The 15,172-nt window shown below is 44.6% G+C and overlaps 1 protein-coding gene across 1 annotated transcript in view; it reads right to left on the bottom strand.

The window, feature by feature from the left end:
• The window catches only part of LOC104122079 (deubiquitinase DESI2), a 23,732-nt gene extending 9,789 nt beyond the window's left edge, over positions 1-13,943 (bottom strand). The window contains exons 1-4 of the mRNA XM_009634154.2: positions 13,902-13,943; positions 12,114-12,186; positions 10,087-10,180; positions 8,920-9,061 (exon numbers count right to left, since the gene is read on the bottom strand). Coding sequence (XP_009632449.1) covers positions 8,920-9,061; positions 10,087-10,180; positions 12,114-12,186; positions 13,902-13,943 — 351 coding nt within the window. The remainder of the gene's footprint in view (positions 1-8,919; positions 9,062-10,086; positions 10,181-12,113; positions 12,187-13,901) is intronic.
• Between the last annotated feature and the right edge of the window lie 1,229 nt (positions 13,944-15,172).

The following is a 15,172-nucleotide window of genomic DNA, read 5'->3' on the forward strand; positions in this document are numbered from 1 at the left end:
ATCTCTGTTTATGTAAATGATTAAAGTAGGACAGTTCCCCCAGGAGAGGCTGAGGGACTCCCTGCTCCAGAATATCTTGTTGCTGATATTCAGGAGAATTTTTGCTGATATATAGGAGAAAAGGTAAATAAATCTTCAGTCTAACTTACTCTCCCACACCTCAGCAAGATTCTCTCTATCCAGGTAGCTCTCAGTTACTTGCAGATGAGTATGCCTCACCAGCTAAAAGTTCTGTTTGAACCCGCCAAATGTCCTAGCAAAAGTTTGAATAAAACTGTCAGATCCCTCTAAAAGGCTCTGTCCTTTGATGACTAGGTTTACTCTGAAAATCTAGTTCAGCTCTAATAAGTTCAAATTTATCCATTTACCCAGATGACACCTTCAAGCACTGTCCCCTGGATCCAATCCTTTGGATCAAGAAATGCTGAGCAATAAGGAAACAGATCCTTTAATATTTAAAGGAATAAAGGGCTGAAAAGGATCAGTGGGTACAAAAGGAAGCTGGATAATGAGATACCAATCTCTTTTCTTCAAGGGTTTTTAATCCCTTAAATCCAAATGACCTTGAAGAGCCTTCTGAAGAATGATCTCATGTGGATGCGAACCATGTGCATCAATGTCAGAGTTGCTTCTAGTCTTTTTTAATAGCTTTTCCTGGGTACAAGAGAAAGTTGTGATAATTTAGGAAGCAAATAGGGATGTTTAACTGTGCTTCACCGTACCTCAGTCATGCAGCCAAATTCTGCTTTCAGTGACTCTAGGGGAATTTGTACCAGATCACTAAGGTGTTTCTGAGCCAGGTTTGTCCCAGGGGCTGCTGCAGATGCTCTGACCATGCTCTTAAACATCCAGACAGATCCTATTAACATAGACTCAGCCTTCTCCTGCCTGCCTTCTCCTTTAAAAAACAAAAAAGTACAGTAGTTTTAGAGCAGCTGCAAGACAGATAAATAACTCCAGGCTGGGAAACTGCTACAAAATACAGAAGGTTTTGACCTTTTCTGGTACTTAAGACAAATTATGCAAGCAAATCAGAAAGAAATCATTCCTCTTTCAAGAGGAGGGAGGAAAGACAGGATAAAAGAATAAAACCTTCTGTCACTGATCTCAGGTAAAGTTCCACCATCAACAATTTTTAAGGTGAATCGAATCAGTGCCTCTCAATTAATTTCCTAATTATGATGAGCATCAACTTTGTATCTTGTCAAAAGGGCCCATAAAACCCACTGACTTTATTGCTATTCCACCACTGGTAAGGCTATTGGGGAACAAAAAGGACTATCTTCCCTGGTGCTCAGAGCCACACTTCTTTGTCTTATCTGTCATGTGTCCTGTAAACAAGGTTCTGAGAAGTTTCCTTAAATAGGGATCATACCAGTTGCTTGGCAGTAATCACACTGATGAAGGGAGAAGGAGCATTTCCTTGAGTCATTCCACTTATCTTCCAGTTCTGGTGCTGATTCAAAGGTGTTTTTCTCCCTTCCCATGGTGGTTTGCCCTTTTCTGAGACATGCTGTAGCAACTGTCATCACTCTGGTAAGAACGCAGCTCCATAGCTTATCTTAGACAGGAAACTTCAGAAGCATGGAAAATTGCTGGTGGGAAGTCAAATGGATCATCTTCTGTTTGTGAATGGGCTAAGCAGCACAAGAATTTTCAGACTCCTTAAGCTGCAGTGACATGATGTGATCCTTACACTCAATACTGAGGAATATCTCCAGACTGGAGAAGAATCTGGAAGCAGAAAACTTTCATCCTCCCTCTGATCCTCTAGTTACTGCTACCTTCTCTGAAGAAGCTGTCCTCAGGCACGGTATACTCACCATATGCCTATGCATCATCAGAGCTTATTTTCTTATATGTCCATATTTCAACCCCTGGCAGTCACACCTTTCTCCTTTACACATGTTTGGGGGTACAAGCTGTGCCAAGTTTGTGGTTCCCTTGCCTGGTATCTGCCTTCCACAAGCCCAAATTGTATTTTAGAGTTGCAGGACAATCATGAGCCACACTCTTGCATTGAAAAGAGCCCTCTGACAGAAATTTCACAGTTCCCTGTATCTGCATGCACCTACCCTTATCTATGCCCCAAGAACAGTCTCTGTGACAAAGAGGGTGTAACTGCACGCCTGCCTTGGCACCTCATGGCATTCTTCTTCGTGGCCCACTGCTGCGGTGACAAGTGCTCCTGCAAAGCAATGGCATAGCTGGGACCTCAAACCTGCGGGTCCTTGCAGGGGGACTTACAGCCCAGGAATTACTTTGAGTTTGGCTTTTTTCTGAAAGCACAGATGTATTCATCTCCCTTTATGTCTGCTTTACAGCAATTTGTAACTTCTGTCCTCTTGCTATCTTACATCTCCTTGTTCTGAAAAAAACCAGGAAATTCAACAAATCACATCATGGAAAGAACTAATTATTTTAGCCTTTCTTTTTGTTTTAAAAGGTTTTTCTAATGTTCAAAAGCCAATATTTTTTCCATCTGGCAGAGTTTAAATAGCCTCTTCCATCAGCCAGGGCAACTCATAAAGAACATAAATATTTTGCAATTCCTTGAAGGGCCATTTGAACATATTGCTGTAAGTATACACGGGGGACTGTTAGGAACATAGTGACTTAGCAACAGATGATCAAACAGAAGGACTTCACCCAGTATTGATGTGGTCCTGACTGAATTCCCCACACATGCATAACCTTACCAGACTGCCAAAATCCCTGCTGTGTGCCAGCAGCATTACCTGCCTGGAGCACTGACACGCAGAAAGGCACAGAAGCTCAGAATAGGATGGGAAATTTGTGCTGTGCTCCTGATGGCCTGACTCATTTTTCTTTGCAGAAATTGCAGACTTAAGTCCCCCAAAAGGATTGCCCATCCTCCTGGATGGTTTCTTCAGACAGTGTGGTACTGATGCCGCTTGATTTTGGGGACTGTCAACATAAGCAACATGACATGGACAAGCTTCTTGTAGGCGAATTGCTAATCCCAGTTTGATGAACCTCTTCATTTTAACCCACAAAAAATTTGCTTAAGTAACTGGTTTATAAATATAGGTACTATGGAATCATGTTGCAGGAGTCAGAGTGGCTGAGGCAAGCCTGACTAGATTTTCACTGCTTAGATCGAGCTTCCCTCACCTTCCCACACTGACATGGATGGTGAGGATAAAGGGAGACCACAAAGGTGTGTGTACCAGTGACCTTAAATTGAAGCTAGGCAAGCCTTCAGGGGGTGCATCAGATTTCTCACTCATGACTATCCACTAGGAAATTCTGCCCTGCTTTACATCACAACTTCCTTCAAAACTAATTAAGGTGGTGTGTAGCATTTACTAGGCAGACACTTATGCTCCCTGGTAGTTCCTCACTTCTTAACCCAGAGTTCCCTGATGAAGAAGATTTTCTCAGGAAATCTGCAGGAAGAGACTCCTGATCATGCAGCATGTTCAGTGAATTGCTCAGTGAGAATGCTGCCATAAAATGGTGTTGGAGAAGATGAAGTGTGAACTGCTGCTGCTGAAACCAGGTCATTCTCTGTTTGCTTTCCACAGGAGCTGCTTTGTGAGTAGACCCAGCAATGCCTCTTTGATCCAGTAGCTGCTTATTAGAAGACCATAGGGAACTGGCAAAGCAGGGAGAGATCTAAGTCTTGAGCAAGTATGAATATGCTTGGCAGTCTGCAGTAGGGAGTAAGGAAAGTTCAGAGCTAAGTGCCAATGAGGGAGTAACAAAGTCCCTTGCAGCTTACAAGTGAATGTGGGCAGGAAGATCAGAAGACTCGGAAGAGATGCATGGCATTGTAGGGAGAGGCTCAGTGCCACAGCAGCAAGCAATTAGGTTGCAACAGCGCTGCAAAGTGAGTTTTTTCAGAGGTAGATAGCAGGTCAAAGCCATGGCCAGTGGTTAAGTAGAGCTTATCTGCTTGTGCTGGACTTGCTGCAGTCCAGGGATTTTTCAAGATGCATGGCCAAATGGCGTAGTCATGAACATCGGTCTGGACATGCCCCTAACCATTAGCAGACAGTCTGCATTGCCTACTTAGACCACAAATTTTACAACTCAAAGATAACAGTTACCAGTTTTCATGGTGGGACCTGGGGCATTGCTGTATTAAACATGGATTTGACAGAAAAAAATCATTCATAAACAGATATAGATGAAAGATTTCTGGATGGATGTTCTATTTGCTGAGAAAACACCGATAAAGGACAAGCAAACAATAACTTTGAAAGTAAAGTCCTGTGGCTTCAACAATCCTTTTGAGGACAGGGAACCCAGCTAACAGGTCCTGGCAATCAGACATGCAGCCGTTGTCTCACGGTGTGATCCTGAGAGCCTCTCTGGGGAGGGGAGCCAGCCTTATACCTCCTTCCTGCTCCCTCTACAGAATCATGACCTCAGCCGAGCAGGACACATGGCTGCATCTGCCCACAGTCCCTGTGACTAGATGGTATCTTCCCAACACACGGCCCAGCCACCGCGGCAACATCTGTATGTTGCCAACCACTGGCAAGCCCACAGCCAGATGAGGAGATGAAGGTGGCCAAATGCAGCTACCGTAGTGCATGGCCGTACAGCCAAATCTCAAGGCCTGCCAGATAGATTTGTGTAAACACACATTAACTCATATGTTGCCACACAGTTATAAAGCTCTAGCTCTGGTCTTGTGTGCTGATACAGAATGATGCAAGCCATAAACCAGCTAACTAACCTCAGTGGATAAGAGAGCTGTCATCAAAAGCTTTCGGAGCCCTTTTTAAAGGCAGGAAATAACCTAGCATACAAAGGGAGATACTTAGGCACAGAGCAGGGATGCGACTTGCCTGGCATTAGTCAGGAGGCTCAGGACAGCCATCTCCTGAACTCACAACACTGCTTATGTCCCTGGGCAGAAAGGCCTAATGGGAGCAGAGCTGGTCATTCCCTCTTTCACGCTAAAATTAGCCTCCACCCCCAGCCCCTTCTGTGGTGAAAAGGCATTGCGATACCGATAGCATCACCTTTCAGCTGGGCTATAGCAACAGAGAGACCAAGAATTTATACTCACTTAAAATCCCTGGCTGCCTTTTGTGTGGCTGGAGTTAAATCCCAGTTCCAGTGAGAAGGTTTATTCTGTTGGATAAAATTCATACATCTTTTCTTTTAATTCTTTGAATACTTCTTCCAGTTTCCTGGCTTTGCCACATAACATAGCTATGCATAAATAGATGCTAATTATTATTATTGCTGCTTCCCAGATGATGAGTCAGAAGGAAAGGGCAATACAAACACTAAACAGACTCATCTCAGAACTGGTTTTTGGGCACAAAGATCCGTTCATTCTGTTTTCTGCCCTCTGTGGTGACACATATAGACACAGTCTTGAAAGCCACTCATCATGTAGTCAGCACATTCTGCGCACTATAAGGCTGTACCTTATAGCTCCATATGGTAGGGTCTGGAGCTTTCTGATATGATGGGGTTTGTTTTGTTTTAATGGAAACTACAGCAAGGAAAAAAACAAGCACTAAGACTGCAGAGTGAGGCAAGCATCCAGATGTTGGGAAATGAGAATAGAAACTTCCACTGCTTTTAGTTCAAGAAGGTTCTGTCTCAATAGATTTCAAGCAGTCTTTCCTCCAAGAAGTTATGTCCTGGTTTCAGCTGGGATAGACTTAATTTTTTTTTCTCCCTAGTATCTGGCATGGTGCTGTGCTTTGGATTTAGCATGAGAAGAATGTTGATAACTCACTGATGCTTTAGTTGTTGCTAAGCAGGGCTTACACCAGTCAAGGACTTCTCAGCTTCCCCTGCTCTGCCAGATGCACAAGAAGCCGGGAGGGGGCACGGCCAGGACAGCTGACCCCAACTGGCCAAAGGGCTATTCCAGACCAATGATGTCATGCTCAGTATAGAAACTGGGGGAAGTTGGCTTGCAGGGGAAAACGCTGCTCAGGAATTGGCTGGGTATCGGTCGGCAGGTGGTAAGCAATTGCATTGTGCATCACTTATTTTGTATATTCTTTTATTATTATCCCTTCCTTCTCTGTCCTATTAAACTGTCTTTATCTCAACACACAAATGTTACTTTTTTTCCTCCCCAATTCTCTCCCCCATCCCACTTGGGGTAGGGTGGGGGTGGTGGTGAGCAAAGGGCTGTGTGCTGTTCAGCTGTCTGCTGGGTTAAACCACAACAGGTAGGAAGTATCCCAAGATAACGCTGTGCTACTTCTCACCCTGCTCTGAAACACAGTGATTGCCAAATTACTGGGTTTACCAGAAAGGATGGAGACATCTGTCATAAGGTGGCCACATGTATTTCTTATGTTACTGACAGAAGGATGTTGAACAGCTGGGACTTTTGCTTAGTGTCTTAACACCAGCTATTTCTTTAAGAATTTCACCTCCCATTTTCTGTATCTTGATGCTAGAGACCATCCAGGGCCTTCAGCGTGCTTCCTCTGGTTTTGCATTTGTAATACTTTAAAGAGTGGCAATAAACACAAGCATAAGTGAAGAGTAACAGCAACAAAAAAATCCTGCTTGCCTATGAAGGGTTTATTTAAGCTGACCTAAAGCCTGAGTATATTCTGCTTTTGGGGGCAGAAGTGTCAGAATTACCCATTTAGGATTTTGTTTTATGTCCTGGTTTCGGTTGGGATAGAGTTAATTTTCTTCATAGTAGCTAGCATAGTGCTGTGTTTTGGATTTAGTACCAGAAGAATGTTGATAACACACTGATGGTTTTAGTTGTTGCCAAGTAGTGCTCAGACTACTCAAGGACTTTTTGAGCTTCCCCTGCTCGGCCAGGTGCATAACAAGCTGGGAGTACAGCACAACTAGGACAGCTAACCCAAACTGACCAAAGGGCTATTCCATACCATATAACGTCATGCTCGGGGGGGTTGGTCGGTCGGTCGCGGGGAGACTGCTCACTGCTCGGGGACTGATCGCGGCTCGGGACGGGCTGGGCATCGGTCAGCGGGTGGTGAGCAATTGCATTGGGCATCATTCGTTTTGTATATTCTGTTATCATTCTCATTATTACTATTATTATTATTTTCTCTTATTAAACTGTCTTTATCTCAGCCCTCGGCTCTAACCTTTTATTTTCTTCCCGATTCTCTCCCCCATCCCACTGAGGGAGGAGGGGAGTGAGCGAGCGGCTGCGTGGTGCTTAGTTGCCAGCCGGGTTAAACCACAACATTTTATTATCTGGATAGGTTATGGGGCAGTGAACGAGCACACAGAATCCACCAAGAAAGCCCTTGCAGAAAAACTTCACCCTAAATTCCACTACTGTAAAGATATTTACTGAAGGTGTATTGAAAGCAAAATTTAAAATACCCTAGTAGTTTTTTTATTAGGATCTCTTATTTGACTTGTGTTTGGAAGGCCCAGCAAGGGATTCACCAGTATGTAGCAGCAGAATCAAGGAAGAATGGCTTTGAACTTACGGCTTGAACACGAGACAGAAATTTTACATATTAAAGTATGTAATAAGCGATGACCTTATTTTACTGCTTAATCACACAGCTTTCTCCTGGGTTCCCCAGATAATTTTTCAAGTTCCCATTTTCTGTTGCAGTAATTTGATTCTCTGACTCCAAAACAGTAGTGTGGCTAACATTGATTTCATCACTGCACTGCTTGAAACTTCATTCTCTGTTTGTACCAATACAATTCCTTCCTCTTTATTTTTATTTGCTAACATCTACAGAAAGGGCCCACTCATTTTCTCTTTCTATAATTAGCAAGGATGGTTAAAAAAAAAAAAAAAAAAACCCAAATGGTAGAGAACTGGTTTTCCTAGGAGCCTAAGCAGGTCCCTTGTAAATTAATTGCTGCTTCTCAGATTCATGAGGGATTTTCTTACAAAATCATGCAGCATTTCTTCTATAGAATCTCATCTCACTCGAGATCCATGGTTGGGCATGTTTGGGGATGAATGGACACTTGTGGCAAAAGAGGTCATTGGAATAGGACTCTTGCCCCATATGATGAAGAAAGGCAAGAGCTGTGTAGTGAATGAGGATGGGGACTCCAGAAAGAGAAATGAAAGTTTCACTGTTAAAGTGGTTGAACTCTATTTAGAAGAATGATATTTTCTCCTTGCGTTTGCTGTAAAACACCTATGGAAAGCACAGAAACAGTTTTTATGGAAGGCCACTTCCATGTTGTGCTTTTCATGTATTTTTCTGGCACTGGGTCAAGATCCTGAATTCAGATTCACACAAGTGCTGAATATTCACACCTTAATTGAAACACACTTCAAACATCTCATCTGGAGGGTAAGGAGGAAGGCAGCTTCACCCCTAAATAATCAGATCTTTGGGAATCAAAAATAAAATGTCCCAAATTAGCAGATAGTTGGGATAAATTTGTGCTTCTCCATGCTTCAATTCTCTCTGAAGAGAAATAACAGCTCTCTTATAATTCACAGTGGTTTTGTGAACATGAAAATGAATAAGCACCAAAGATGTCTTTGAGAAAATATTTTTTTTTAATGGGTTTTGGATGGTGCGTATTAAATAAGGAAGAGGGACATACACTTACTGAATGCTGCAAAATTTTTATTTGCAGAACACTGATAAGCCATTTTTATTCCTTTGCAGATCATGTAGGGTTATTTGTGCTTGTTATTAAAATCATGCACATTTGCATGCTAGCCAGGTCTGTCCTTCCAGTTCCTGCTCAGCGCCTATTCAGTAAACCAAAATGCAGCCATTCCTAATTTCATGTGATAAACCTGCTGCATCTCTACCTCCTGATCCCATCTCTTTCAACAGCAAAGGGCTTTCAAAAATATTAAGGGCAGAGACAGGAGATTTGGCTATGGTCTCTGGCCTGGCAGGCTGTGCTGACCCCAGTTCCCTTTCTGTAAGCACTACTACAGATCTGAAGCAGCAAAAAATAATAAATAAATAAGATAGCTGTGCCCACCTCAGCCAGAGCAGCAGAGAAGTGATTGCAGTTCTTGTGCATCAGGTGGTATGCGTTGCCTTTGTACTCCTTGCCCAGCTCTTCCATAATCTTATCCACGTCCTCTTCTGTGAAGTCTGTAGTGCCCAAGGCAATGGATTCTCTAGTTAAAAACAAAACACACAACAGGAAACATGGAAAGATACAGTGAAGAGAGTGATACATACCTAGGGAAAACAAAATGATGAGACGTTGGCAAGGACACACTTAAGACATGGACATGGATGTCTGGGGCTGTCAGAGACTCTCACTAACCAAATGGCACGGTAATATCTCCAGCTAATCCACAAAGAAGGTTACAGCACAGGCAACAGCCCCAAGAGCTTCCTGCTCACCACCAGGGAAGTCTCAGCTTTGGGGGTCTGCTCCCACTCTGCCCTTCGCCCCTCAATAGAAAATTCCAGTAGGACAGAGAAGACAATTTTCTCATGATGGAGAGGGTTTTCATGGGGTGGACCAGGAAGGAGCAGACTGAGAACTTCATGCAGAAACCTATTGCTTCTCTCAGCATTCACTCAATAGCATTCAGGCTTCTCAAAGCCTCCAACAACCCTCAACAGAAACTGGCAGTCTGGGAAGGTCAAGCCCCACCTGCCATGGGCAGTTCCTTGGCCCACAGCCCCACAGTCTGAGCACCTTGAACAACACCTTAATGCAGCGTCCTCTCAGACTCCTCTAGCAGCTGGCCTGTCCCTTGTGACAGAGCAGCAATAAACACATGAGATGACTTCTGGTATTCTCTGCAGTATCCGTAAATAGGTGATGCTCATAAAAAAACTAGGTTTTCTTTTTCCCCTGTCCAACACAGTTACTCCTGCTCTTGCTGACAGGTGAAACTTGGAGCACAGAAAATAGAAAATGGGAAAAGAGAACTGCATTCATTTGTAAGTATGCATTTAAACCCTGCCAAACACAGTTCAGCACTGTTCCCTGTTTGGTGTACATGCTCTTTCATCCACATCCAAAATCTCTGCAGGGCTGCCTTTGAACGAGGATCATGTAAAGGATGCGGTGAAGGTGCTTATGAGGAGCGGAAAAGGGGGACACCCAGGAGAGGACTTCCTTGCTCCCCCTATACCAGTGGCTACCAGGGGGGAGAGGGGAAGAGGTAGAAAAAAGGGCTCTTACTTGAATTTAAAGGTCTCGCCAAGCTCTACCGCACTGCCAGGTGTGATCTCAAAAATCCCACTGAAAGGGTAGGGATGCCCTCCATAGGCAAACTCTGACAAGGAAAGAAACAGACTGTGAGTAATTGAATGAATGCAAATTCAGGAAAAAGTCTATGGCAGCTGTCTGCATGGCTCAGCATCAGCACCAGGGGCTGGGCTATGGCCAGCATCAGTTTCAGCCAGACTCCAAAAAGCCATTTTCTCTGTCCAGTTACCTATCAGCCAGAGCCTCAGAGCCTGTCTCCATGCTAGCACTACTACTTTCCCACAGCACCAGGAAAACTCTCCAGGTCTGTCTCTGTGCCTGTCCAGGTGGCTTCTTCTCAGTGGAAAGTTCTGCGGTGGAGGCATCGAGAAACACAACAAGAGACTGTTGGTCGTGGTACTGAACTGGTAGAAGACTTTTTTTAGAGTAGGAAGAAATTAAGTAGTTTTCTTCCAAAGGGATTTACAGGCAGCAACTGGGAATCATTTGCAAAAAGCCAAGCTGATTTTGCTCTGCCGCCTCAGCACGAGTCAAGCCAGGAGGTCCCTCCAGGTCATACAGGCTATGGCCTGTGGAACACAGCCTGTAGACTTCACAGTGTCATGCACGCCATCTTGCACAGCCTGTGAAAAGTTCTGTACTTGAAATGAAACATGGCACCCCAGGGGGGTTATCTACTGCATGGCACTGGCTAAAAATACCACGAGTGAGATATCCCAAGTCATTCCCATTTAACTCTGAAGGAGGAAGTGGAAAATCTGTGATGCCTGTCTGTCCTTCACTGCACTACAACTGTTTTCCCACATCCCTTGACTGCTCCTTTTGCAGTGGGTGCTCTAATCAGCTTCAACCCCATCCATAGAATAGAATAGAATCATAGAATGCTTTAGGTTGGAAAAGACCTTTAAGATCATCAAGTCCAACTGTTAACCTAACCCTACCATCCCACCACTAAACCATGTCCCTAAGCACCTCATCTACCCATCTTCTAAATACCTCCAGGGATGGGGACTGAACCACTTCCCTGGGCAGACCATTCCTGACAACCCTTTCTGTGAAGAAATTTTTCCTGATGTCCAATAGTAACCTCTCCTGGCACAATTTCAGACCATTTCCACTCGTCCTATTGCCCATTACCTGGCAGAAGAGACCAACACCTACCTGGCTACCCCCTCCTTTCAGGCAGTTGTAGAGAGCAATAAGGTCTCCCCTCAGCCTCCTTTTCTCTAGGAACCCGAGTCCCACTCAGATGCTCCTCATCAGATTTGTGCTCCAGACCCCTCACCAGCTTTGTTGCTCTCCTCTGGACATGTTCCAGCAACACAACGTCTTTCCTGTAGTGGGGGGCCCAAAACTGAACCCAGTATTCAAGGTGCAGCCTCACCAGGGCCACGTATGAGGGGACGATCGCTTCCCTGCTCCTGCTGGCCACACTATTCCTGATCCAGACCATTTCAAAAATCTTACACAACATTTTCTTTTCCTTCTAACTCTGCTGTTTCAAAAGAACAGTTTCCAAGATATGGAAATCCAGATTCCAAGATTTCTAGACCATAGACATTCATAAAGGATTACTGCAAAATGGATTTACTCTGACACAGAATTAGCACAAACACGCATATGCGGCTCGCAAGACAACCACCGATCCACCTCTCTCTTCCCCCTCCCTCATTTCTCCCCTTCTCTCTCCCACTCTTCCACTGTGGAACAGCTTTCCAACATTGCTTGGTCCCTCCTTTCTGCCATCCTGCTACACACCTGCACAAGTGATAGAGGCTGCAGTTACATGCCAAAAATAAGAAGGGCTACATGGTTCATGACAGAACTGCACGAATTCCTGCTTGACTCCACAATGGACTCTAAAAAGAAAACTGGCTGAGTTTTTCACTGCTCAAAACATTCCTTGCCAAAATCTATGAGTTTGGGGTGCTTTTCTGTATCAGAATAGCCATACAGTTGTCCCCATGTTCTGCAGGTAGTGAAAAGGAAATACATCATACCTCTGCCGTAGATCTCGATGCCAGAGTGGAAGACACCAATCCCCAAGGTGGAGGTGTATTCGTTTATCCAGTACTACAGTAAAAGAAAAGCCATATTTGGAAGCATTAGTGGAAAAGAAACACACTGTTTTGGTCTAGGCTGTATCCCCATCTCCTGTCCTCAGGGCAACTTCTCTTAAGGACAAGAGTGATTTTGACATTATCTTGAGACAAACAAATTGAGACTCCTTACAGACCAACAGAAGTGGGCTCTGTGTTTGCACAGCTGACTGAGATTAGGTGTCAAAAAAATGCTCATCTAGTCCTTTCCACGTAAGGCACTTCCCTGTATTCCCTGATATAACTAGACCAGAACCTTCATAAATCCAGCTGCTACAAGATGTGCAATTATTTATCTACCTTCTCACTTAAATAGCTGATACCGAGCCAGTTTTACCAATTCACTTGTCTTATCTGACCTTCAAAATCTTGAGTTAAAGAATCCCCAAGTATTTTCTGCACACCATTTTACACCAACTTCCAACATCTACTTTTTATTAAGTTGTTTTTAGGCAATGAGATCTTGGGAACAGAGATTCATTCCTCCCATAGGTCAGAGGAGCATCATTTAGTAGTTACCCATATGACACTGGTAACTGCTTTATAGAAAAAAAGAAGCTCCAAGCATACTGGTCAACATTTTGCTTAGAGGCACCATATACTAACAAGCATTGTTTGCAGAAGGGACAGGGGCTTGCTGCTCCAAAATTAGGTCCAAGGTTACCACAACTTCACCCCAGTCAAAGACAAATTTTCAAGAGGAGCTGTAAAGTGACTTCGTTGCTCTGGAGGCCAGCACTTCCCCAGTGCATTCGAGCAGAGGAATACTGCAGTCCGGAGCATGCAAGAGACGCTCCTCCACCAAGCACTGCTCGCTGCTTCTACCATACCGTGAAGGACAGCGCAGACACCCAAACAAGTCCCGGCTAAGCTAATTCTGGAGCGGGAAGCTGCACAGCCATGCCAGGGCAGTGCTGCATTGAAGATAATTAGCCCTGCTCAGCACTGGTATTTATTAGGTCAGCTGCAGTGCTGTTCTGCTACAGGAATTATGTTTTCAGGCAATGAGTGGAAACTGCCCATGCCTGGTGTATTTACAGTTCACTTACAGCTACTGTGCATTGAAGATGCATCTGTAGTAACTCAGAGTGACTGAATTCTTATTTTTATCAAGCACTGCAAGAAAAGTGAGTGTTGTTCACTTGTAATCGTACAATGACATGACACATTAATTCAGCTAAAATTCTCTTTTGGGTCTGGTAGCTGCTTCTGGTGGAGCCAGAATAAGCTGCACCTTCCCTGGTCTCTAGTGTCACTGAGCTGCCACGGTATGAGCGAGAATCCCTCTGCTGTCAGGTAACCAGCGGTCTGGCATATTCCACCTACTTTCTTCACACTGCTTGCTTATGTATTTTTGATGACTGCAGTAGCTCTGTAAATCACCTAGAAATTCTTTCTGCAAGACCTTCGCTACTGTGGAAAAACACAGTAGCTTTGATATGAAAAGTGCAGTCCCAAGCCTGACTTAATGTATGGCCAGTCTTAATACCTTAAACCCTGTCCGCCAAAATGCTTGCCTCTGGCAGTACAGTAATTCCCTTTCCCTCCAGAAAATGCTGTAGTGCTGCTTGTTCTTTGTGAGTTTTGTTATCACCTATCACATATTACTGCAGGAAGGCAGCAAACTACCTGACCCCAGTTGGGCCCCTGCCCACTGCTCTCTTCAGACCTTGTATAACCTCCACTTACCTCTTCATCTGAATTATGCAAACTCTTGGGTTTAGGATACATCAGAGCATTGGACTGGAGCTAGGTCAGGTAGCTCCCAACCCCTGCCAGCGCATTAGCAGTGACCCCTTCCTTGCACACCATGCCTGGTATTTGGGGACACGATGCGCCCTTGCCTTCTCCTGCCCTTCTCCACACATCTCTCTTGCTCTGTCCTCTGCGGCAGGAATTTTCGGGCCCTGACTGAGGAAGAAGATACAGAGGCAGCGGCTGCATACAGGAGTCTATGAGACACCAGCCACATCTGCCGAGGAGACCAAAGCCTGTCTCCCGCGGACACGTAGCCCTCAGTTCAGTTCTTTGATCTCACAGATCTCATGCTTTAACTCCTCAGACTCTTGGATAGTCTCAGTAAGCTTCAGAGAAACACCAGTTTCTACAGAGTCCCACTGTAACAACTCCCAGAGGGCAGGGTAAGAAGGTTGTCTTCTTCCCTCAGGCGGAGCTGTGATCTCTCAGCAACAACACAAGCACAATATGCCCAGGTCACACCAGCTGCTTTGCTTAGAGGAGTAACTAACAGGAAGGGAAAGGAGACTTTCTAGATTAGAAATGCTCTTGCCAGTTATCAAAGTCAGGGCTATCTGCAGAGGCTGGTCTGCACCAGGCTTTGTATTCCAAACAAGAAAGTTAAACTGAAAGCCACTTTCAGCTATAGCTTTTTCTTCCTCCACATTAAAGTTTTGTTTGGATCCAAACAACAAATAAGCAAACAAGCAGGGAAAAAAACCCAACCTTCACCTTGATTACCATCTTGGAATAACGCATGGATACCAGGTGTTATGACCATCACATGGACATTTCTGTATTTAAACGGTGTATTTTTCACTATGAATCCCTTCAGTGAGTTATTATGAACTGAACTGCAACAACTGCTGCTGGAAAGCAGCTCTGCCGAGAGGGACCTAGGAGTCCTGGTGGATGACAAGCTGACCATGAGCCAGCAGTATGCCTTTGCTGCCAAGAAGGCCAATGGCATCCTGAGGTGCATTAAGACGAGTGTGGCCAGCAGGTCGAGGGAAGTTATCCTCCCCCTCTACTCTGCCCTAGTGAGACCACTTCTGGAGTACTGCATCCAGTTCTGGGTTCCCCAGTTCAAGAAGGATGAGGAACTCCTAGAAAGAGTCCAGAGGAGGGCAACGAAGATGATTAGGGGACTGGAGCATGTCTCCTATGAGGAAAGGATGAGAGAGCTGGGCTTGTTTAGCCTGGAGAAGACTGAGAGGGGACCT

The sequence above is a fragment of the Egretta garzetta genome, unplaced genomic scaffold, assembly GCF_000687185.1.
Source record: "Egretta garzetta isolate BGI_Z169 unplaced genomic scaffold, ASM68718v1 scaffold2, whole genome shotgun sequence".
Lineage (NCBI taxonomy): Eukaryota > Metazoa > Chordata > Aves > Pelecaniformes > Ardeidae > Egretta > Egretta garzetta.